We start from the raw sequence: 23,438 nt of genomic DNA on the forward strand, positions 1-23,438 counted from the left end.
AGGTCCGGCCGACTGCAGAGCGTGGGCCTTGCGCGCGCTGTGTGTCTATTGGCTGAGCGAAGCCACGCCTTCGGGGCGGGGGGGTAAACTCTGGAGCCGCGGGCTGGAGACTGCACAAGAGGTAATTTATTTTTCCGCATCCTCTGGCGGGAACGTGGAACCTTTAAGTTACAACAGATCGTTTCACTTACATAGCCCAAGGTTGGCGTGGGCAGCGCAGGCTTCCCGGGGGCGAGGCCGGGGGCTGGGGAGAGGGGATACCTCCTACGCTAAAGCCTGCCTACGAGTCTGGGCGAGAGGGGCGCGCAGCAAGCAGAGTAAAGGGGGTCTGAGCCAGAAAGATGGAGAAAGTGAGAGGCAAGCGTTCTACAGGACACGGCTAGATAGGTGGTAAAGCTAATTCACGCAAATGATACTGTGCACCTGAGTTAATGCCTTAGTAGAAGGGTGGCAAGTAAGAGTAGACCTGTCAGGATTTGATCCCTGTTAGCGGTAGTAACACTGTTCTGAAGTCAGTCCCACCTAATTTTTCCTTTTTCAACTTTTTTTTTTTTTTTTGGAAGGAAGTATGCTTTTTTTTTTTAATCAATATGCAGCGTTACCTGACCTCACTGAAAAAGTATCTTCCTTCGACTCTTCCCTCATCCCCGTTCATTTAACAAGTTTGCACTGTGTATAGTAAATACATTTGGCGCAGGTTTTGAGGAAAAAGAAGAGACCTCTCATAAATGTTTGTGGAGGGATTTGTTCTTTTTTTAAGATAGGGTCTCAGCCAGGTGAGGTGCCACGTGCCTTTAATCCCAACACTAGGAGGCAGAGGTAGAGTGAATTCCAGGCTGCCAGTGGATACAGAGAAAAACCTTGTCTCAAAAAGAAAAGAAAAAAAAAAGATAGGGTATTTTATAGCACAGGCTGGCTTGGAACTTCCCTCAAAAAAGAAAACAGTAAGGCTGGACATGGTGGTGCACGCTTTTAATCCCAGCATTCAGGAGGCAGAGGCAGGTGAGTCTCTGAGTTTCTGACAGCTAGGGCTACACAGAGAAACCCTGTCTGGAAAAAACAAAAGAAAGGAAACAACAAAACCCTTCGATCTCCACATCTGCAATGCTGGGTTACAAGTGTGTACCACCACTCTATAGTTTGTTTTTAAAGATTATTCTTTTTAATTACATGTATAATATGTGTGTGGGTTTGTGTATGTGAGTGCGGGTGCCTGGGGAGGCAAGAGGCATCCGATATGTCACAACCCTCCTAGCCCAGGGCTGAAGTTGCAAGTTGGGGAACACACCTCCCAAGAGCCCCAATATGCAGCCACATGGGATCTGGGTATTGAACAGATTGTACCCGAGACAGTCACTAGCTGACACGCATCCTCACTCAGAGTTGTGGGTTGTCGTTATTTTTTAACTTTTACTTTTTGTTTGTTTGATGTGTATGAGTGTTTCCCTGTATATTTGGCTATGCACAGGGAGGGTCCGTAGTGCCCAGGAGGCTACAAGAGGGTGTTGATCTCTTGGAGTTACAGAACATTCTGAGCCCCTGGGAATCAAACCTGTGCCCTCTGCTCCAGTGACCTTCATCACTGAACTAGATAGGTCTCATCCAACTCCTAGGTGCGTGTGTGCATGCCTCTGTGTGTGTGTGTGTAGTTTTTGTTTTTTGTTTGTTTTATTTTTGTTTTCTTCTAGCCTTGCTCGCCCTCAACTGCTTTATAGACCAGGCTGGCCTCGAACTCACAGAGACCAGCCTGAGTCTGCCTCCCTGAGTCCTGGAATTAAAGGCCTATATGCTACCGTGCCCAGCTGGTGTGTGGTCTTTGTTTTACATAAAACCTGAGATCATCCTCCTCCTGCTCAGCTTCCAAGGTGCTGTTTTGTTTACAATAGAATAAGAAGACATTGACCAAAAGAATAAAAAGAAAACGTGACATGACAATTCATAGAAGAGCTGCAATGGAGAAGGTCAGGTACGGCGATGGCAAAAGCCTTTAATCCCAGCACTCTGGAGGCAGAGTTCCCGGCCAGCCAAAGCTGCACGGTGAGGCCCTGTGGGGGGAGGGGAAGAATGAAAGTAGGCATCTCTTGCATAAGTGAAAGGATGAGCTTCTTGGGCGCTGATCCATAGATCTTCAAAGTGATACCAAGGGGCTTCTCTGTCTCAGAGCAAGCAGTGTGCCCTGAAAGCTCTCTAAAAGCTAAATTGTAATTTTACCCAACCTGCCCATCTTCTCTTATGGCACACGCTGCCACGCGTCCCCTCTCCCTGCAATGTAACGCACTCGATTGCTTACAGTGCCACAGCCGTGCTGGCCACCCTCCTCAGGGCTGGTCCACCGGCCTTTTAGAGTAGTCTTGTTGTTCATTTGTGACAGGATCACTTTGTTTCCCTGGCTGGACTGGAACTTAATGTGTAGACCAGGCTAGTCTGGAACTCACAGGTGTCTGCTTGCCTCTGCCTTCCAAGTACCATGCCTCCAAAAGAGCTTAATCGCTTCCTTTGGTTGTTTTGTTTTGCTTTTGAGATGGGGGTTTCTCTGTGTAGCTCTGGGACTCCCTGATCACCCTCCCTCTGCTTCCCCAGTGCCGGCTGCCACCACCACACCCTGATCTTTTTTTTTTTTTTCCTAATTGAAACATGTCTACTCTTCCTAGCACTTTACCCCCTTCACGCATGTTGCTTTTCTTCTTTATGCCAACAGTTACTTCTCTGAAATATCTTATCTGATTTCCTGTGTGTGTTGCTCATTGTCTGCCTCTGTTAGAGAATGTAAGCTGAGGTTCAAGGGTCTCCACACCCATCACGGCAGCAGAGTAACGATCCTCAGGAGGCAAGAGAGGTAGTTCTGTTCCACACAACTGCGTAGCCAGTGTTGGGGGTCTTGTCACAAGTAGTTTATTTTAGGCATATTGAAAGTGCAACACAATTTGGTGAAAGATCCTGGAAATAAATGACTCGAGACCATGTGCATAATACAACTTAAGACATGAGCCCATTGCAGCCCTGTGTAAAGTACATGTGAGATCCTCCGTGAGGGGTCTGTAGGCTGACAAGCTCACAGGAGGGGTCTTGGCTAGGACTGGGTATTATCTCAGTCACACAGACAGAGCAAAGGTCATCAGGCTGCTGACCAGCCTTCTGGATGGAGAGCGGGCTACATAGCCCTCCCGCGTGTTTGCCGCTGCTTACCTTAGCGCTATCTGTGAGCGCAAGGACCTCTGTAGCGCCCAGGCTAAGGTCAATTGTTTAACAAACAGTAGGCATCTATAAATACTTGTTCAATGATGTATGGGAAGCCATTGAGCAGTTCATGTATGGAAGTTAAAAAAAAAAAAGCTTTTATGTCCATTTTCTTCTGTGAGATGGTTTCCTGTAGGCTAGAGTGGCCTCAGACTCACTACTTCGCTGAAGATGACCTTGAACTCTTGAACCCCCTAACTGTTGGGATTACAGTTGCAAACCCGGAAGCAATGGTCATATCTTGCTTTCTTCAGAGAAAAGGCTGTAGGAGGAATTGTGAAAGTGAGTGAGGGTGGCAAGGGAGGTTGGTGATGGAGGGGAGGAAAACATGACGTGTTCAGAGTGTTGTAGGAGCAGGGTCTTCGCATGAAGGTGAGTGAAGGCGGAGCAAATAGAGGGGGGTTTGTGTGGTTTTTCCTCCTGAAAGTGGAAAGCAGGGTCATTTGATGAAATTGTGGTGAAGTCAGAGCACTTGGGGGGGAGGCTTTAAAACAGGTTAAGTAGGATTGCATCAAAGCCGAAGATCAAGTTGCCTCACTCTTCCAGCTTGCGTTTCCCAAGCGCTCTGCCTCCTAGAGCCATCCGCTTGACTGGTCATAAAGTGCTTCCCGGGGCTAAGCAAACAGTAAATGCCTACTCACGTGTCAGGTGCTTTTTTTTTTTTTTTAAGATTTATTTACTTTATTTATTGCATATGAGTGCTTTATCTGCAGAAGAGAGTATCAGATTACATTATGGATGGTTGTGAGCCACCATGTGGTTGCTGGGAATTGAACTCAGAACCTCTGGAAGAGCAGGTGGCGCTCTTAACCACTGAGCCATCTCTCCAGTCCCCAGGTGCTTTTTTAACATCCAGTCTCCCATTTACTTTATTTGTTTCTAATCTGTGTGCTGTGTGTGTGTGTGTGTGAGCCCACACATGTGTAGGCAGCAGGCTTGGCAGCAGGCACATGTATCTGTTGAACGATCTGTTAGTAAAGTTCTTGCAGTTAGAGAAAAGATAGCCAGGAAGAGTCTGGCAGCAGTCAGCCGGATGTATTTTTTCAGTCCTAATGGCTAGCCAGTCACAATTTACTAGCCCAGGAAAAGATGAGGAATAAAATAAGCCCATCTCTCTACTCTTGTTGATTTGCCATCTACTCTCAGGCAAATCTTTTTCCCTCTTTAATTTTTTTTTGGGGGGGGGAGGGAGATGGGGGGTGGGGTTGGTACGGCTGGTTTGAGACAGGGTTTCTCTGTGTAGCCTTGGCTGTCCTGGACTCACTTTGTAGACCAGGCTGGCCTTGGTCTCACAGCGATCCACCTGCCTCTGCCTCCCAAGTGCTAAGATTAAAGGCGTGCGCCACCACCTGGCCCCTCTTTAATTCTTGGTTTCTCATTTTCTGTGAAGTGAATGAGGTGGCTACTGATGGTTAGTATAACCATGCTAGATAACTCAGCAGACAAACGTCCTGCTTACCTGCTAGTCCTAGGTATCCCAAACCTCCCTAATCATGCATACGTGGTGGTAAGCATTGGGTGTATACAAATGCTCCTTGGCTTTTGGCCTATCCCTGCCCCTCTACTCTTTGTCATTGCCTGAAGCCACTTGCTCATTTGCTTTGGTCATACCTCAGTGCCATAGTTAGCCAATGCCAAACCCATGGGCTTTACCTTAGTTACTGTTCTGTTGCTTGGAAGAGACACCGTGGCTAAGACAACTGTCATTTTCAAAAAGCATTTAACTGGGGAGTTGCTTAAAGTTGCAGGTGTTTAGTCTGTGATCTCATGGTGGGAAGCAGGCAGGCATTATGCTGGAGCAGGGGCTGAGAGCTTTGCATCTAGCAGGCAGAGAGACTGGGCCCTGGTGTGAGCTTATCTGAACCTCAAAGCCCACCCCTGCAGTGACACACATGCTCCAACAAGGCCACGCCTCCTAATCCTTCCCAGACAGTCCCACTTACTGGGGATGAAGAAACATATGAGCCTATGGGGTCCATGCAGACAACCACAGGCATCCTGAAAGTGCTCAAGAAAAGATAGACGCTGTCTTAGGGTTCCTATTGCTGGGATGAAACACCCTGGCCAAAAGAGCAAATTGAGGAGGAAAGGGTTTATTCGTTTTACACTTCGACATTGCTGTTTATCATCAGGACAGGAACTCAAACATGACACAATCCCGGAGGCAGGAGCTGATGCAGAGGTCGTGGAGGAGTACTGCCTACTAGCCTGCTCCACTTGGCTTGCTCAGCTTTCTTGCTTTTTTCTTTTTAATTTTTCTTTTTCTTTCTTTTTCTTTTTCTTTCTTTCTTTCTTTCTTTCTTTTTTTTTTTTTTTTCTTTCCCTGAGACAGGGTTTCTCTGTGTCACCTTGGCTGTCCTGGACTCACTTTGTAGACCAGGCCGGCCTCAAACTGACAGAGATCACAGAGATCCACCTGCCCTCTGCCTTTACCTCTGGGATTAAAGGCGTGCGCCACCACGCCCAGCTCAGCTTGCTTGCTTGTAGGAGGCAGGACTACCAGCCCAGCGATGGCAAGTGGGCCCTCTCCCATTGAGCACTAACTGAGAAAATGCCTTACAGCTGCATCTCATGGAGGCCTTTCCTGAGACGTTCCTTCCTCTCTGATGACTCTAGCTTATGTCAAGCTGACACAAACCAAACAGTGCAGACGTGGCAGGCATAGTTGTGCACATGTTTGGGTTTTTGTTTGGTTTTTCGAGACAGGGTTTCTCTGTGTAGCCTTGGCTGTCCTAGACACACTTTGTAGACCAGACTGGCCTCGAACTCACAGCGATCCGCCTGCCTCTGCCTCCCGAGTGCTGGGATTAAAGGTGTGCGCCACCACCGCCCGGCTTTAGTTGTGCACATGTATAGAACCAGTGCTTGGGAGGTAAAGATAGAAGGCTATGTTGAGTCTCTAAAGGAACAGAGCTGATATTATATATTAAAAGGAGATTTATTAGAGTGGCTCACAGGCTGTAGTCTGAGTAGTTCAGCGATGGCTGTTTCCTGATGGAAAGGCCAAGAACCTGGTAGTTGGTCAGTCCAGAGACTGGATGTCTCCGAAGTCCCAATCTATGCGGAAGTCACCAGGGAATTCCTAGAGAGCTGCTGGTCTTCAGTCTGTGTTCGAAACCTGGAGCAGGTTCTAATACTAGGGAAAGAATGCCTCAGGAACAGATAGATAAACTTGCCAGCGAGAGGGAGGGCAAGTGGGCAAAACGCAAACGTTTCTATCTCCTTTTTATGTGGGCTGCCACCAGGAAGGATGGCCCAGAGTTGGGGTGTGTTTCCCCACCTCATATCATCCATCAAGAAAATCCCTCACAGGCACACCCCGCTGCTTGGATTTTAGTCGATCCTAGACACAGTCAAGTTGACAACGGGAGATTAGTCCTCACAGTGGATCAGAAGAATGAAGCCTGCCTGGGCTACACAGTGAGACCCTGTTTGAAAGGACAGAAACAGGCTGAAGAGATGGCTCCGCATTTATGAGTACTTGCAGTTTCTCTAGCCGACTTCAGTTCCCAGCATGCACATGGCAGCTCACAAACAACTGTAGCTGCGCTTCCAGGGGACCTGACACCTTCTTCTAGCCTCTGAGGGTAGCACATGGCACATGCATGCACGCATGCAGACCAAAGACAAAAAAAAAAAAAGAAAGAAAGAAAGAAAGAAAGAAGTTAGACATTCTGAGCGATTGGGGAGAGGTGGCTATCATTCCTGCTGGACTCCCAGCATTCACTGTGACCGACCACATCTGTCTGTTCCAGGTTTATCATGAAGAAGCTACGAGCATCTGTCAGGAATCTCAAAAAGCAACCAGCCAACCACAAGAGAAGGGGGAAATGTGCCCGCAGCAGCAGCATCCAGGCCAAGCCTTCTGCCCCTGATGGTGAGCGGCTTGAGCCCTGCCGGGCTTTCAAGGGCTGTAAAAGAGGGCACATTTAGGCTCGCTGTGTGCTGAGGAGGGAGTAAGCTACTTGTGAGTGTGGCTGTGTAACGCTGGCTAACTTCTCTGGGGGCTCTCTTATTTATTTATTTATTTATTGATTGATTGATTGATTGGTTTTTGGTTTCTGTTTTTCGAGACAGGGTTTCTCTGTGTACCTTGGTTATCCTGGACTCTCTTTGTAGACCAGGCTGGCCTTGCACTCACAGGGATCCACCTGCCTCTGCCTCCCTAGCACTGGAATTAAAGCGCTTTTCTTACCAATAGAATGGAGTAATTCATCTACGCATTTCTTCTCTGTTGTGTGGCTTTCGTGAGATCAAATGAGTTGATTAGCCCCAGTGATTTGCAGATAGGGAAGCCCCCCCCCCCACACACACACATGGGTACATATTCTGCCTAACTATTGAGTTTTCATTGGTGGCCAGGAGAAAACAACAACACCCTGACAAAACTAAGACCAGAAATTTGGCCAAGGCTACATGCAACCAGAGCTCTGGTCTGCTTTCAGCTCTAAAGCCTAAGCAAGGGACTGTGGGTGGGAAAAGCCCTAAGTGGGAACAGATTGCTACAGGCTGCTGTGTCCTGGGTCCCTGCTGCACCTCTGCAAAAAGGATTCCCCAAGTGCTCCAAAAGCATGCTGGCTCAGCGGGGCTGGGGGGGGCTGGGGGGGGAGCTTTTGTCACGCAAACCTAATGACCTGAGTGTGATCTCCAGGACCCACGGAAAGGTGAAAGGAGAGAACCAACCTCACGAATGCTGCCCTTTGACCTCCACATGCACACCGCGGCATGCGTGCCCACACATTCACATCACGTCATACATAACACGATAAAATAAATACTGAATACTGAAGAGCCAGGGGTGGTGATCACCCTTGTAGTCCCAGCACTTGGTAAGTTGGGACAGGAAGATGGAGGTCAAAGTGAGCCTTGGCAACACCGCAAGTTTGAGGCCAGGCTGGACTATACAAGATCCTGCTGAGACCCAGCCTTGGAAAACTAAAGTTGCTAGAGAGATACTCAGTCATCAGGCAGTTCATAGCTGCCCAGAACTCCAGCTCTAGGGAGTCAGACACCTTGGACATGGGGACACACACACATACAGGATTAAAAAAATTTTTTTCTGTTTTTTTTTTTTTTTTTAAAGACAAGGTTTCTCTGTGTGTAGCTCTGGCTGTCCTGGAACTCTCTCTATAGACTAGGTTGGCCTTGAATTCACAGACATCCACCTGCCTCCCAAGTGCTGAGATTACAGGTGTGGGCCACCTCACATAACTAAAAATAATTCTTTGAAGGTAAAACAAAACAAAACAAAACAAAAAAGCCAGGCCTGGTGGCACACACACCTTTCATCCCATCAGAAGCAAGCAGATCTCTGTGAGTTCAAGGCCAGCCTGGTCTACAAAGCTAGTACAGGATACCCAAGCTACACAGAGAAACCCTGTTTTGAAAAAACAAAACAAGTCGGGCGTGGTGGCGCACGCCTTTAATCCCAGCACTCGGGAGGCAGAGGCAGGCGGATTGCTGTGAGTTCGAGGCCAGCCTGGTCTACAAAGCGAGTCCAGGACAGCCAAGGCTACACAGAGAAACCCTGTCTCAAAAAAACCAAAAAAAAAAAAAAAAAAAAAAAAAAAAAAAAAAGAAAAAACAAAACAAACAAACATGATCTCTGAGTGACCTGGCTCTCCTGCAGGGCTGGCCAAGCAGAAGGGACAGCAGTTACTGCAGGCCTCTGTGTCCCCATACCATCTCTTCAGAGACACGGCCGATGTCACGGCTTTCAGGAGGAGCTTGCTCAGGTGGTATGACCAGGAGAAGCGCAGCCTACCATGGAGAAGATGGGTGAGTGGGACAGGGACAGTGCGGTGGGGGCTGGCACTTAGCTATCTGGATCTTAATCCTCACCTGTGGTATTGTCGCCAGGTAGAGGAGGAGGCCGACTTGGACAGGCGGGCCTATGCTGGTCAGTACAAAGCAGGGCAGTTTGCCCGGGAGTTCTTGGGTTTAAGGGGCTGTCCTTAGGTTTGGGCCTAGGAGCTAGGAACTGGGGTGAGTTAGCAGTACCATCATGTGAATCCCCCTTCCCCAGTGTGGGTGTCAGAGGTTATGCTGCAGCAGACCCAAGTTGCCACGGTGATCGACTATTATACCCGATGGATGCAGGTGATGCCAGGGAGGGAGGGGAGAGTTGGCTAGACCCCAGAAAAGGCTTCCTCCATCACCCTCAACCCTGACTTAATTTCTTCTTGCCTCTCTTGGGTCTACAGAAGTGGCCAACGCTTCAAGATCTGGCCAGTGCTTCCCTGGAGGTGAGAGCCACCCTTGGGTAGGGAGACTAGAAACGACTGAGGGACAGACCACTGAACTTTGACCTCTGACCTCCACCTACAGGAGGTGAACCAGCTCTGGTCTGGCTTGGGCTACTATTCTCGAGGCCGTCGGCTGCAAGAGGGAGCTAGGAAGGTAAGTGGGTGGTACACTGACAAATAGGCACCCAGTGGCCTCCAGTATCTAAAAACTGTGAGCCTTGACCAGGAGTGGTGGCGCATACCTTTAACCCCAGCACTTAGGAGGCAGAGGCAGTCGGATCTTCATGAGTTCAAGGCCAGCCTGGTCTACAAAGTGAGTCCAGAACTGCCAAGGCTACACAGAGAAACCCTGTCTTGAAAACAAAACAAAACAAACAAACAAACAAAAACCGTGAGCCTTTCTTTTCCACTTAGGTGGTAGAAGAGCTAGACGGCCATATGCCGCGCACAGCCGAGACGCTGCAGCAGCTCCTGCCTGGTGTGGGGCGGTACACAGCTGGAGCCATTGCTTCCATTGCCTTCGGCCAGGTAAGCCCACAGGCCACCTCTAATGTGTGCACTCCCCTGACTCCACGCCAGTCTGACTCCCAGGCTCCTCTGTGCAGGTAACCGGTGTGGTGGATGGAAATGTGGTACGGGTGCTGTGCCGTGTCCGCGCCATTGGTGCAGATCCCACCAGCGCCTCTGTCTCTCATCACCTCTGGTAGGATATTGGGGTGACAGGAAATTGGGAAGGGTCTGTTTAAGGGGTCTTTGCTTGCAATAGTGTTCCTCGCCTTTAGGAGCCTAGCCCAGCAGTTAGTGGACCCAGTCCGGCCTGGGGACTTCAATCAAGCAGCTATGGAGCTGGGGGCCACAGTGTGTACCCCACAGCGCCCTCTCTGCAGCCGTTGCCCTGTGCAGAGCTTATGCCAGGCACACCAGAGGGTGAGCCTCCTGAGGAAGAGGTATTAGGGTGTCCTAGTGACTGACCCTGGCCCTATGTCACCCTCCTCTGTGTCTCTCAGGTGGAGCGGGAACAGCTCTCAGCCTTGCCAGGCAGTCCTGACGTAGAGGAGTGTGGTGAGCGCCAGGTCTAACCCAGCCCCTCCCGGCCCTGTCTGCAGTGGCACTAAGCCTCCCTGAGGCTTGCCACCTAAGGCCACTTGGACTGAGCAGGGCTCGGGGTCTTTGTTTCCAGCTCTCAACACTACACAGTGCCAGCTTTGCCTCCCTCCCACAAAACCCTGGGACCCCACCCTGGGAGTGGCCAACTTTCCTCAGAAGGCCAGCCGCAAGCCTCCCAGGGAGGAGTACTCTGCCACCTGTGTTCTGGAGCAGCCCAGAGCCACTGGGGGTCCCCTGATCCTGCTGGTGCAGAGGCCCAGCTCAGGTACCCGAATACTGGGCTTGGAGGGCAGTGTCACGAACAGCAGAGAGGAAAGGAAGGGGCAGTAGAGGAGGCTGACCCCGTATCTGGCTGCCATCAGGTCTGCTGGCAGGACTGTGGGAGTTTCCATCTGTCACCTTGGAGCGCTCAGAACAGCATCAGCACAGAGCCCTTCTGCAGGAGCTGCAGAGCTGGTCTGGACCCCTCCCTGCCGCTGGTCTCCAGCACCTGGGAGAGGTAGGGTAGCCAAGGTGCCGGAGTGAGGGCTGCTGAGTTCACGTTCACGGACTTGGTTCAGTCTCTTCCCCTTCCCCCAGGTGATCCACGTCTTCTCTCACATCAAACTGACGTACCAAGTATACAGTCTGGCCCTGGAAGGACAGACCCCGGTGGCCACTGCACCTCCTGGCGCTCGATGGTTGACCCGGGAAGAATTCCACAGTGCAGCTGTCTCTACGGCCATGAAAAAGGTACCACCTTTGTTGTCTTCATTGTCTTTTCTTATTTGTCTCTTAATGTGTTTTACATGGACTTATTGCTGTATGGATGAAAAAGAAATGTATGTTTTAGACCGTATTGCTGGGGCTGACTATAAGCAGAGTGGAACTCAGGGTATTGGTTCTTTTTGGAGAAGGTGCCAGCCCCGTCTTGTTCCCCCTCCGTCTTTGCTAGGTATTCCGCATGTATGAGGACCATCGGCGAGGGACCTGCAAGGTGAGTCTCGGGTTCAGCCCACCGCCTTTCCCCAGGCCTGCCTCCATCTAGTCTTTTGTTTTGTTTTGTTTTTTGAGACAGGGTTTCTCTGTGTAACCCTGGCTGTCCTAGAACTCTCTTTGTAGACCAGGCTGGCCTCGAACTCACAGAGATGCCCCTGCCTCTGCCTCTCGAGTGCTGGAATTGAAGGCGTGCGCCACCACACTCTGCTCTCCATTGAGTCTTAAGCATCACTTGTTCACATTTGGGGTGAATGTTATCCATTCCAGGTTTTGCTGGGGGCAGAGACACAGTTTGTAAACTAGAGACCGTGCGAACAACAGGGGAGGGGAGCAAGAACAAATTGGTGTGCACTGTGGTGGGACAGCTGCTAGGGAGCCATCTGAGGCAAGAGTCAGGGAAACTGCTCAGAGAAAATAGCTGCTCATTTGAGTCCTAGAAATCAGTAGCTCTCTTCATCCTTGGAGGGTAATCAGCAGTTCATGTGGCACAAGGTGGAGCCAGCAGCTCTTTTTTTTTATTTTTTAAAGATTTATTATTTATACAGTATTCTGCCCACATGTGTGCCTGTCCACCACAAGAAGGCACCAGATCTCATTACAGGTGTGTTGTAAGCCACCATGTGGTTTCTGGGAATTGAACTGGGGACCTTCAGAAGGGCAGATGGGTGCTCTTAAACCTCTGAGCCATCTGTCCAGCCCCAAGCCAGCAGCTCTTAAGCTGGGGAGGTTGGAAGTCTGCTGCAGTCAGCCAGGACACGAAAATATGACTGCCAACACACCTTAGGTGGAGAAGACAGAATTTAAAAATATATATTTATTCTTATTATTTTTAATTATATGTATGTATGTATCTGTATGTGGGTGTGTGTACATTGAGTGCAGTGCCCATAGAGGCTGGATTTGGTGTCATAGGAAGTTGAGAACTGCACAACATGTTTACTGGGTCCCCAGCTCCGATCCTCTGCAAGAGTACACGCTGCGGACCACTGAGCCCTCCCTCCATCCCACCCCCTTGCACAGTCTCACGTAGCGCAGGTTGGCTCACCCTTGCTGCGCAGCTGAAGGTGAAGGGATCCTCCTTCAGGACAGGATTCTAGGCTCGCGCCCACCACACTAGGGCTCAAACCTAGGGTTCTTGCTTGTTAGGCAAGTCAACCGAGCTGTGTCCCCAGCCCCAGCTTTGTATCTTAGTGAGATTTTCTTGGGCGTCTTTTAGAGAGTTGATTAAAGGGGTTGGTGCTTGAAGGTAGGTGGAAAACTACAGCATTACAGGCTAGATTAGTGGAGTGGGTAGAAGATCCCTGAGGTGTATTCATTAACCTCCCACTTTTGGATTTTGCACAGGGTTCTAAAAGGTCCCGGGCATCTCCTCTATCAAGCCGGAAAAAACCCAACCAGGGGCAGCAGGTCTTGGATAGTTTCTTTCAGCCTCATAACCCCACAGACACACCCAACAGTACTGCCCAGTAATACTTGTGAATCCCCACCCCAAACCCAGCCTAATAAATGCTTATTTTTTGTAGTACTGTTGATGAACCTTCTACGTTTGCTGGAGCCCCTTGACTTACTTTTGAGAGACTCAGGATATGGTTAAGTCAGCTTGGTTCTGACTTCTCTGGCTGAGATCCCAGACAGACCTGAGAGGCTGGAGGCATCCTAACCAGAGTGCTCTTTCCCAGGAAGGAGCCAGGGCAGCTGCACGGAGCACCTGTCTGTGGCTGGCATCTATCACTAAGGTCTGGGTCTCAGGGCAGCTCTAATTGGGAGCTGGAGCATCAGTTTAAGCAGGTGGTTGGGCTAACGCCAACACCTGAAACAGTTGCTCCCTGGGGAGAGGTCAGCTCAGGAAAGATTTGTATTAAATTCCTTCCTCAAAACCGGAATCGTTTATTCAGGGTATATTTCACATGGGATGAAACTTCAGAAAGCAAAGGAACTGACAGTCACAAAGCTTGAAGGGTGGGCGGGAAGGAAACACAGGGAAGACAGAGGCTGGAAGGAGACAGGGAAGACAGAGGCTCCGGGGTGGTTGTTGGTTGTGGCTTACGACCACGCTCCTTTATTTATATCACCTAGACCCATTAGACATTTTAGGGGCTGTTGTTTTCAATCCCGTCTCTTTGGAGTCCAGTAAGAGGCTCTACAGTTGGCAGGTACAGGTTGGGATGGATGACACACCTGGTCCTGAGGGAATAGATAGCCTTTCTCTCTAGCTGTGGAAGTGTGGTCCCGCGGGGTGTGTCCGTTCCGCGGGCCTGTGCTGGACTCCTCAGAGCACCTAGGACAAGTGGCAACTCCCAGCTCTCGCCTGCGTTAGGCTCCCTGGGCCCTGGCCGCTTCCTCCTGCACGGACTGCCATAATGCGCGAATGTTGTTCTGGCCAAAGCCTGTAGCTCCCCGTCTCTGAATGAGCTCCAGGAAGAAGGTGTCCTCCACGAAGAGGGACTTGGTGAAGACCTGAAGCAAAAACTTGTCTCTGTCGCCATCTAGCAGGATTCCCTGCCGTTCTAGATGGCTAGGCTTGTGCCCTGAGGCTAGGATCTGTTCCTGTTTGCCGGCCTGCTGGTAGTAAGCCTCAGGAGGAGTCAGGAGCCGGCCTCCCGCCTTCGCTATCCCCTCAGAAGCTTCTAGGATGTTCGGAGTGTACAGTCCGACGTGCTGCAGGCCTGGCCCCTTGTGCCGGGCGAGAAATTGCTCTACCTGGTCCGGTTTGTTGGTGGGTCCCGGCAGGGACTCTGCCAGTACCAGAGTAGGGACAGTGCTGTCCGGCCGGGTCTGCAGGGCAGTAAGCCTCAGGCCTCCTCGCCCAGGCCCTGCTGCCACCTTGAGGCCCAGCTCCGGATCCTCACCTGGGCTCAGCGGCAAGTGATGAAACCCTAGGCAGTCGTGGAACCAGCGCCTAAGTGTCGGGGAGCTGCCAGCGGTACAGGCCAAGGTCAAGTGGTCCACGTGGCTGGTCCAGCCCGGGCCAGGTGTGTAAGGGAGGGGTCTGAATCCGGGCAGGAAGGATCCGCGATAGGCAGCACGCTGCAGCAACGTAAGGCTAAGGTTACCAACCGGAGAAGTGACCACTGTGTAGATGGCTGTGCCCTGTGCATCTCTCACACTAGTGGGTGGTACCGGCACGGTGCAGCCCCGAGCCGCCAGCGCCCGGGCGGCGCCGCCCACGTCCTCCACATCGAAGCATAGGTTCGCGGCGCTGGGCACCGAATGATGCGGGTCCAGACCGTACAGTGGCTCCCCGGGCCCCGAACCCTCGTTCACTAGAAAGACGGCGTCCCCGCTGCGCAGGGCCAACTGTCTCCAGCCGCCTGCTTCCCGCACCGCTAGGGGCTGGAAGCCGAAGGTGCGGTGTAAGTCCCTCGCTAGGGGCTGCCCAGCTGGCACATGGAAGGCGATATGACATAGACGGCGGGCGGGCGCAGCCATGGCGAGCCCAGTGGCCAGCCACCCGATCTGTCCTCCTGGGTCCGCTCACTTGTTTAGAGCTCCAAGGCTCTGGGTCCCATACTAGTTGCTGGAAGCCGCTGGAGTCCAGGTCTTTTCTGGGCAGAGGTCACAGCCAGACCTTGGGGGACTGATCCTCTCTGCAGCGCCACCTCCAACAGAAGCCGGCTGAGGACCACAGACTCTGCGGAGTTTTGTATGAGAAGCACGCGGACGCCAAGCCGGGCGGGCCGGGAGGTCTGGGTGGAGCCTGAGGCTCCGCCTTTGACACTCCCGCCCGCCCAGAACCTGTGTCCCGGAGTACAGCGAGGACCAAGGGCAGTTCCTTCCCAGGGCCTTGGACCAGGTCACACCCTTGGGCACTGAGCCACCCCCTCCGGGGCCCGGGAAGTCACAATAGCCACCTTCACTCTGTGCCAGGCGCACTCTTCCCGCCTCAGGACTGCCTGAGTTGAGGAGGAGCCCTAATTCCTTCCCCACAAGCACGGAATTGTCTTACTGCTTTTTCTTTGCCACTCAGGAATTCGTGTTCAAGTCGTAGAGCTCCGTTAACTTTTTACTTATTGCTTAAATATTATTTTCAGTTATAGATCTTCAGCCCCCAAAACGGGGTGGAGAAATTGATAGATTAAGCATTTACATATCTCTCCGATCATTTGGCAATCTCCACTTTACCTGCCTTTTCAATTTTAAGTCTAAGCGAGATTTGGGGGTGGGGGGTGGAAAGCCAACAACAACAAACTAACCCACTGTTGCATTTTGTTTGTTGTTCCTGTAAGGAACTACAACTCAGGCCTTCCTTGCTCTTTAAAGCTTCCTAAATGTATGAGCCAGGGGACTCAATGCGTGAGATCGCTACAGTGAGGAGACTACACGTCCTTGAAGTGAGGCTACAGAAGGACATTGAAAGGGCAACGTTTGGGCTGGAGAGGTGGCTCAGTGGTGAAGAGCACGCGCTGCCCTTCCGAAGGTCCTGAGTTTAAGTCCTAGCACCCACATGGCAGCTCACAACGGTCTTCAGTGTGGACCAGTTGTGCGGAGAAGACATTTGGGAGGAACAGTGTGCCCTGAAATTCCTTTGTCAGGCAGTGAGAGAAGGCTCCCGTAGGGGACCAGACTTAGACAAGGTTTGTTGGGGTGTCCAGGATTGCCAATTAGGAGGGCAGGCTCTCTTCCGATGACCTGTGATCTAGGAGAACGGGATTCCAGAGCCAAGCAGACCTGAGTTCGAAATCTCTAACATGTACTCACAGGACTTTGGCCATGTTTTGTAATTTTCTCTCTTTCTTTTTTTTTGTTTTTTGTTTTGTTTTTGTTTTTGTTTTTGTTTTTTCCGAGACAGGGTTTCTCTGTGTAGCCTTGGCTGTCCTGGACTCACTTTGTAGACCAGGCTGGCCTCGAACTCACAGAGATCCACCTGCCTCTGTCTCTCGAGTGCTAGGATTAAAGGCGTGTGCTGCCACACCCAACTATGTTTCATAATCTCTCTAAGTTTACTTATCTGCAAGTACGGGGTTCCTCTCCATTGCCCCACCCTGCCACACCCACACCTCAGTGCTGAGGATCAATACCTAGGGTCTCACACAGGCTGGGCCAGCACTTCACCTCTAACCCAGATTGCTGTGGTTAAGCAAGACACTGTAAGCGTTCACTCGATAGGAGCTGTAGCTATTGTTCTGTGCCGATTAGGCAATGTCAGTGGGACCTCCCAGAGGGCATTGTGTGACCTCTTTGGGGTGGTGGGAGTGGACAGGGACTGCTCTAGGCAGCCAAGCCAAGAAGCAGCTCTGATAATAGCCCAGAACAACCTCTGAGTCCTTTCAAGGAGTCTTGGATACCATTTATCCATGAATTATTTTCCTCTGATGCTAGGGATTGAACTCAAAGCTTTGTGGATGCTAGGCAAATAAATACTCTATCGCCTCATCCCTCTAAGATCCCTAAGCCTGGAGGGCTGTGGGAAGAACAGGCACTGCCTTAGGGAAAGGTGTGCCCTAGTTACTGCTAGTTACTTTGTGACCTGAACAACGCAGTCCCACCTTTAATCTGTATGGTCCCAGCTCAGAGGAACGTTAACAATGCCTTGTGCTGAAGCCTTAAAGGTCTGCAGATAAAAATGAAGGACTAGACAGTGAAATGTTAGCGGCCTCGCCTTCCTCCCACCAAAATGGAAATGTCCCTATTGTCAGATCCTGGATTACGCTCATTTTTTCAGGCATATGTAGTTGGGAAATTGCAACCTAGCAAGTGGCTAAGGCTCTAACACACACACACACACACACACACACACACACGAACCTGGGTCTGACTGTGTAGGGCCTGGACTGTGGTGGCTTTGAGCTGGCTGTTAGTACACTTAGGTAGACTATACAACCAGGACAAGAGAGCCACAAAAAGACTGTAGCTTCGAAAGCAGCACATAGAAGAAGGGCCATTTCCAGAGCACTTCGGAAGGCCCTGGTTCTGATGGATTCTGAGGAAGGGGTACTTGGAAAAATGGCTCTGTGAATCCTGGGGTTAAAAAAAAAAAGCTGCCCAGAGTTTTTATAGTCAAGTCTTCATCCATAATCTATCCCTCCAAGCCTTTGACGCAGCCCCAGAAGTTTGCTTTCATAGGCCCCAAGTACAAAAGGGTGGGCATAAAAACAAAACCACTGGCCCTTCGTGCCACATTTGCTCAGGAAGGGTACCGAAAGGTACGGTGGTTTTGGCTGGAAATGTGGTGTCCTGGAAAAGCATCGTACTTGACACAGGTAACAGACTGGGTTTTCAAGGCGCAGTGAATATAGATGTGGCTGCGGATGTTGGTCCCTAGTGGTTGGTGTCCAGAGCATCACCACTCAGGGCTCCGGGGAACCTTCAGAAGATGTCTTATCATGCCGACTGGCCTCCTGCTAGGGCTACTTGCACTGGGGTCAGCAAGACTAAAGCGGAAGCGGAGGATGCCACCGAAAAGAAAGCTCACAGGCAAGGGAGCAAGGTCGTGGCACTGCGGAAGCTTCCTGCCACTCCTGCTTCGTGTGTCCTCTAGGTCAGGCGAGGTAGGGGTGATCCGGGGCTACAGAAAGCTAGAGTCCAAGTCGTAGAACAGCGCCCCTTCTGCAGGTCACGACTCTTAACCTAGTGGACAGCAGTAGCGCGCCCGGCTTGCTAGGAAATCCTACCTCTCCCGGCTATAGCTCGCCGAGCCCCGCTCAGGAGGGACCCACGGCCTCGATCGACCCCGGGGGCCTCCGAGCAGCTTGCACCTTTAAGGATCCGCCACTCTGAAGCCCTTCCTGGTCCCGCTCCATGCTCTTTTACCTTTCCCTTCCGCCGGAAGCGGCCCCGGAAGCTACCGCAATTTTGGATCCGCCTCCATTCTCCTCGCTTGTTTGCCGAGGGTTGGCTCAAAAATACTTCACAGAGGTGACCTTAAATTTTTTTCGAGTTGTAGGAGATACATAACTATACATACTTACTAACGAATTAAAACAAGAAAACACACAGTCTCACATAGGCTGGTCTCTAACTCATTTTGTAACTGAGATGAATGGTACTGTTACTCCCGCTGCCTCCCGAGTGCTGGCATTCTGTCTGTGCACTGCGCCCTGTTTATGAAATGCCAGGAATGGAACCCAGGACCTGATGCGTGCTAGGCAAGCAGGCTACCAACTAAGCTACTTCCACAGCGCCCCTCCAACTTAACTTTAAAAGAAAAATTATATAATTTGTTTATTCTTAGTTTATGTGAATTGGTGTTTGCTGGCGTGTGTGGCTGTGTGAGGGGGTCAGATCTTGGAGCTACAGACAGTTGTGAGCTGCCACGTGGGTGCTGGGTATTGAACTGGGTTTTTCTGTGTATAGTTAGCTAGTCTAAGTACACTCAGGCCAGGGGAGAGGTATCTCTCCCTTTTCACTTAGCTATAGAACAGGTCCATAAGTGAAAGGAGTCAGTCAGGAAGGCAAGCAGGTAAATACTGGAGGCTGGGGGTAAAGCTCTAAGGCAAAGGGCCTGTCGAGCATCCTAGAGGCTAGTTTGGGTTAATACCCCAAATAGCAAAACCAAGGTAGAAAGCCAAATACTGTACAATTCCACTTTCCTGAGGTCTAGCCTGGAACAGTTAAGGTCGTGGACACATGGATGGTGGGTGGCCGGCAGCACTGAGGAGGTGAAATGGAGAGCTGGGATGTTAGGATTACAGAGTTTCGTTTGCGGTGGTGGTGATGGTGGCCACGCTTGAACAATATCCTCGTCTTACTGTTTCTTTGAAACAGGGACAGCCCAGGGTGGCCTCAACTTCCTGGCAGCCTTCCCAGCTCAGCCTTCCAACGCTAGGATTACAGGTGTGATCCTAAGTACAGCTACAAAATGCAGCTCTCCACGTGTATGTGTGCAGCCACATGTGTGTCACAGACGGGTGGAAATGGGAGGACAACTTCTCGGCGCTCTCTTCTTCTACCATGTTCGTTCTGGGCTGGACCTCAGGTTGTCAGGTTTGGTGGCGGGTGCCTTATGTGCTGCACTGGTCCAATTCTCATTTTAAAAGTTACACGTACTAGCCAGGCGTGGTGGCACACTCCCTGGCAGAGGCAGGCAGATCACTGTGAGTTCGAGGCCAGCCTGGTCTACAAAGTGAGTCCAGGACAGCCAAGGCTACACAGAGAAACCCTGTCTCAAAAAAAAAAAAAAAAAGTTACACGTACTAGCCACGCGTGGTGGCGCACTCCTTTAATCCTAGCACTCGGGAGGCAGAGGCAGGCAGCTTGCTGTGAGTTCGACGCCAGCCTGGTCTACGAAAGTGAATCCAGGATAGCCAGAATTGTTACACAAAGAAACCCTGTCTCAAAAAACAAAACAAAACATAAAACCCAAAAATTCCATGTACTAGCTGGACCTGTAGCCACAGCTGCACAAGAGGCTAGCTCAGGCCTACAGAGAAAGAATTTAAGAACGGTGGGAAGCCCAGCGAGACCAAGGCTACCGCTCAATGGAAGGGCACTCGGCTGCCATGTGTGAGGCCTCAGGTTCTATCTTCAGTACTACAAAAAATAAATCAGTAAAGGAATAACTCTACACTGGTGAGCATCAATAGCTTGGTATGTTTACTCAAGTTGTCTGCAATGGTGCTTCATCAAGTTCTAACCCGAGTTGTCTCCATCTCTCCACCTTAAAAGGCTCCAGCATCCTCAGTGAATTTGATTTTGTTCAGTAGTCAATTTTCAACTCTTACTGCGTTGGCAAGGTTTTATATAATTGACCATTCTCTCCTTGCTGTCCCCTGCCCCTGTTTCCATAATGCAACGCCCACTTCTCCACTGGCGCTGTTGCACCTCCTCTGCCAGTTTCTGTTTGTTATGTTTCATGTAGCCTTGGTTGATCTTTTTTATTTTTTTATTTTTCTGGCTCTTTTGAGACAGGGTTTCTCTGTGTAGCCTTGGCTAGCCTCGACTTGCTTGGTAGACCAGGCTGGCCTCGAACTCACAGAGATCCACCTGGCCTCTGCCTCCCGAGTGCTGGGATTAGAGGTGTGCGCCACCACGCCTAGCCCTGTTCTCCATCTTCTTGGCAGCTGTCCTAGCCAGAAACCTACAGGGATCCAGATCGATGCTCGCCTGGAAGCGTGTCCGTGTCCTTGACTGTTGCTGTAACACCTCTGAAGGCAGCAAATCTTTTCTTTTCACTTCCAGCCCCACTGTTTTGCATCACCAGGACAATGCAGTGACCTTTCAGTTGTCTTTTTGAACTTGAGTTTGCCCCTGAGCAAGAGCTGAGAAGTGTGGGCTGGAGAGTTCCCTCTCCTTTGCTGTTCTTTCCTGCCTGAGCTTTTTCCCTTTGACTGACCTGACTAACATTTTCTCACTCAGCAGATCTCAGCAGAATCCCACTTGTCTGAAATGCCTTGTCAGATAATTGGGACGTTTGCCTAATGTCTAGCATGAGAGCTGGTCGGTGCTGAGAGGTCAGTAAATATTTAAGAATGAAGGGTCAAATAGGTCGTTCCAATGCTGCAGTTTTTCATGTGACCTCTAGGTGGCAGCATTGGCTTCCTTTTCACCAGCACTTGGCTATGGTGCCCAGGAGAGGCCAAAGGGTGTGTGCTTCAGGGTCTATGTACCCAGCAAGCCGGGAGGGGTGATGAACAACCCAGATTTTTCTCCTAGATTTGAAACTTCCGTCATCCCTGGAAAAGCTGCCTTGATAGGGTTGTGACCAACCACCCCAGACTCTCCAGGCTTGAATTTTAGACACTTCAAGGAACACTGAGTGCTAAACCCAAAACAGGGCCACGGGGTGATCCCCACCCTCCACCTCCACCCACCCACCCAAGAGGCAGGATCTCAGTCTCACAGTGACCGCACTCACACAGTGTAGCCTGAAACCCAGGAGGCAGATCGGAAACTCACAAGCATCAAGCTGCCCCAGCCTCCCATGGGCCACCATGCCAGGCCATGAACCACGCCTTTAATCTCAGCCCTGGGGAGACAGAGGCAGGTAGATCTCCGTGAGTTCCAGGCCAGTCTGGTCTACATAATGAATTACGGCTAGCCAGGGCTACAGAGTGAAACACTGTCTCAAAACAAACTGAGACGATACCAGGTTAGTTGGGAGTTAATATGCTTATGTCATGTTTTATACTTGTACGGCTTGTATGATTTATTGATATAGTTACTCATCAAATTTTTTTTTTAAAATGTGATTGCATAGTGTGTGTGTGCATGTGTGTAGAGCTTGGCGGACAGCCTCTGGGAGCCAGCTCTCTCCTCTCACTGGGGGTTCCGGGAATTGAACTCAGCCTTGCACAGCAAGCACTTTCACCCACTGAGCCATCCCAATGGCTCCAGTTAAGCTGAGTTTTATTTTGGCTACAGATTGAGCTATTTGAGTATTAAACACGAGCTGGTTGTGTGTAGGTTGAGTTCTGACTTGAGTGGACAGTGAGTGGTCACACAGGAGGAGTCCGAGAGGATCTTCAATGTGCCAAATTCTGAATCTCTTCATGTTAAAAAAATAAAACAAAACAAAACAAAATTCAAGCACCCCTCAAGCATTTTATTTATTTGCTTTAATTTTTGAGACATGCCCTCTCTTTGTAACCCTGGCTATCTTGAAACTTACTGTATGGACCAGGCTGGCCTTGAACCCACGGAGATGTCTTCCTCTGCCTCATGAGTGCTGGGATTAAGGGTGTGTGCTACCATGCCTGGTGCTGCCCTGACTTCCTTTGATGACGGACTGTGAGGTGGAAGTGTAAGCCACATAAGTTTTTCCCTTCCCAGGATGCTTTTGGCATAGTGTTTTTATCACAACTATAGAAACTGTGAGACAGTGACCTTGAGAAAGTCATTTAACCTTAAAATATTAATTTCTTCAACTAATAGAGATAGTAATGCTCACGTCACTAGTCTGTTCTGAGGCCTAGACTGGCTGAGCAACACATTTAAACATTGTAAACATTTACATTTATAAGCACAGTATGAGCTCATATGGCCCTGCGCAGTGTGTGCCTTCATTGTCTGTGCTCTATAGATGCCAAAGCTGAGTCTGGAGAGCTTTAGTAACTTGCTCACAGTCCCAGAGCTGTTAAATGGTGGGATGGAGTTTTAGACCTGGGCCGCTAGGCTCCACTTAGTTCCCGAGCACCGATCTACCAAGCCAGGATGCCATATGGAGCGGGGCTGAATAATGAATAGCTATTATGCTCATTGTAATTTAGCCTTAAGTGCTTTTTATATCCATGGTGCTAAGTGTTAATTATTAGTGTATTTGGATGCAACATTTATCCTTTTTGTTCCTATTTTTTTTTTCCACAGCCATGGCAACAAAGGGCCCTGTTCTCTCTATAGCTGAGCTCCCTCCCTTTGTCCATCCAGCCCGGTGCTCCCGTCTCTGCAAACAACAAAAGATGTTGGCCACCCGGCTGGCTTCCCCGCCCCCACCAGAGCACTAACCAAGGCTGAGGCGGTTCTGAGCAGCAGGCAGGTACCGATCAGCAGACCAGGCACAGGGCTCACAAGTGAGGTCATGCTTAATAAACTTGATTAATTTCTTTGAGCAGCAGCCATGCAAGAGGACAAGGGTGAAACAAGAGGCAGCAATTCATCCTGATTTCAAGGCACAGGAATACAGCTAAAACCAGCAGAGATTTCTGTAAAGATGCTGCTGGGGCCTGGAGGGTCTGGTGGGGCTTCAGTCATGGAAGCTGCCGGAAAGCTCAGTGAGGGGAGATATTTGCTGTTGACGACTTAGCGCAGAGGTAACCCACACCAGAGACAGAACACAGACTCCTCAAGTCATTGAACCAAGACATAGTCTCCCGCTTGGATCCTTGAAATGTATTCTCGACACTTCAATCTGATAACAATAGAATCACATACCATGACACTACACTGTGCTTTAAGAGAGTTTAAGAAACCTGGGCAAGGGGCTGGAGAGATGGCTCA

The 23,438-nt window shown here is 50.3% G+C and overlaps 2 protein-coding genes across 6 annotated transcripts; one reads left to right on the forward strand and one right to left on the reverse strand.

The window, feature by feature from the left end:
- The first annotated feature begins 18 nt into the window (after nt 1-18).
- MUTYH (mutY DNA glycosylase) lies at nt 19-13,101 on the forward strand. 5 transcript variants are annotated; one of them, XM_084786581.1, is made up of 16 exons: nt 19-121; nt 6,993-7,114; nt 8,867-9,015; nt 9,097-9,136; nt 9,263-9,336; nt 9,441-9,482; nt 9,565-9,636; nt 9,897-10,010; nt 10,088-10,185; nt 10,265-10,409; nt 10,490-10,544; nt 10,663-10,854; nt 10,952-11,088; nt 11,169-11,321; nt 11,524-11,565; nt 12,912-13,101. In XM_084786581.1, the coding sequence occupies exons 2-16, from the start codon at nt 7,000-7,002 to the stop codon at nt 13,035-13,037; spliced, it is 1,554 nt and encodes a 517-aa protein (XP_084642707.1). In that variant the 5' UTR covers nt 19-121; nt 6,993-6,999; the 3' UTR covers nt 13,038-13,101. The 5 variants fall into 5 exon arrangements, with proteins under 5 accessions (XP_084642707.1, XP_084642706.1, XP_084642709.1 ...); XM_084786580.1 differs by lacking the exon at nt 19-121 and adding an exon at nt 1,887-2,037; XM_084786583.1 differs by lacking the exons at nt 19-121; nt 10,490-10,544 and adding an exon at nt 1,887-2,037 and having other exon boundaries at nt 10,265-10,429.
- A 337-nt stretch (nt 13,102-13,438) lies between these two features.
- On the reverse strand, nt 13,439-18,341 carry HPDL (4-hydroxyphenylpyruvate dioxygenase like). Its single transcript, XM_084786630.1, has one exon. The coding sequence runs from the start codon at nt 14,994-14,996 to the stop codon at nt 13,881-13,883; it is 1,116 nt and encodes a 371-aa protein (XP_084642756.1). The 5' UTR covers nt 14,997-18,341; the 3' UTR covers nt 13,439-13,880.
- Nucleotides 18,342-23,438: the final 5,097 nt, after the last annotated feature.

Source organism: Acomys minous (assembly GCF_964271855.1).
Source record: "Acomys minous genome assembly, chromosome: 6".
NCBI lineage: Eukaryota > Metazoa > Chordata > Mammalia > Rodentia > Muridae > Acomys > Acomys minous.

Bases quoted from the DNA above. Each gene is read 5' to 3' on its own strand.
- HPDL (XM_084786630.1), bottom strand. From the start codon at position 14,996: ATGGCTGCGCCCGCCCGCCGTCTATGTCATATCGCCTTCCATGTGCCA.
- MUTYH (XM_084786581.1), top strand. From the start codon at position 7,000: ATGAAGAAGCTACGAGCATCTGTCAGGAATCTCAAAAAGCAACCAGCC. The intron at 9,483-9,564 runs GTGAGAGCCACC...CTCCACCTACAG, and splicing joins TGGCCAGTGCTTCCCTGGAG to GAGGTGAACCAGCTCTGGTC. The intron at 10,011-10,087 runs GTAAGCCCACAG...TCCTCTGTGCAG, and splicing joins CTTCCATTGCCTTCGGCCAG to GTAACCGGTGTGGTGGATGG.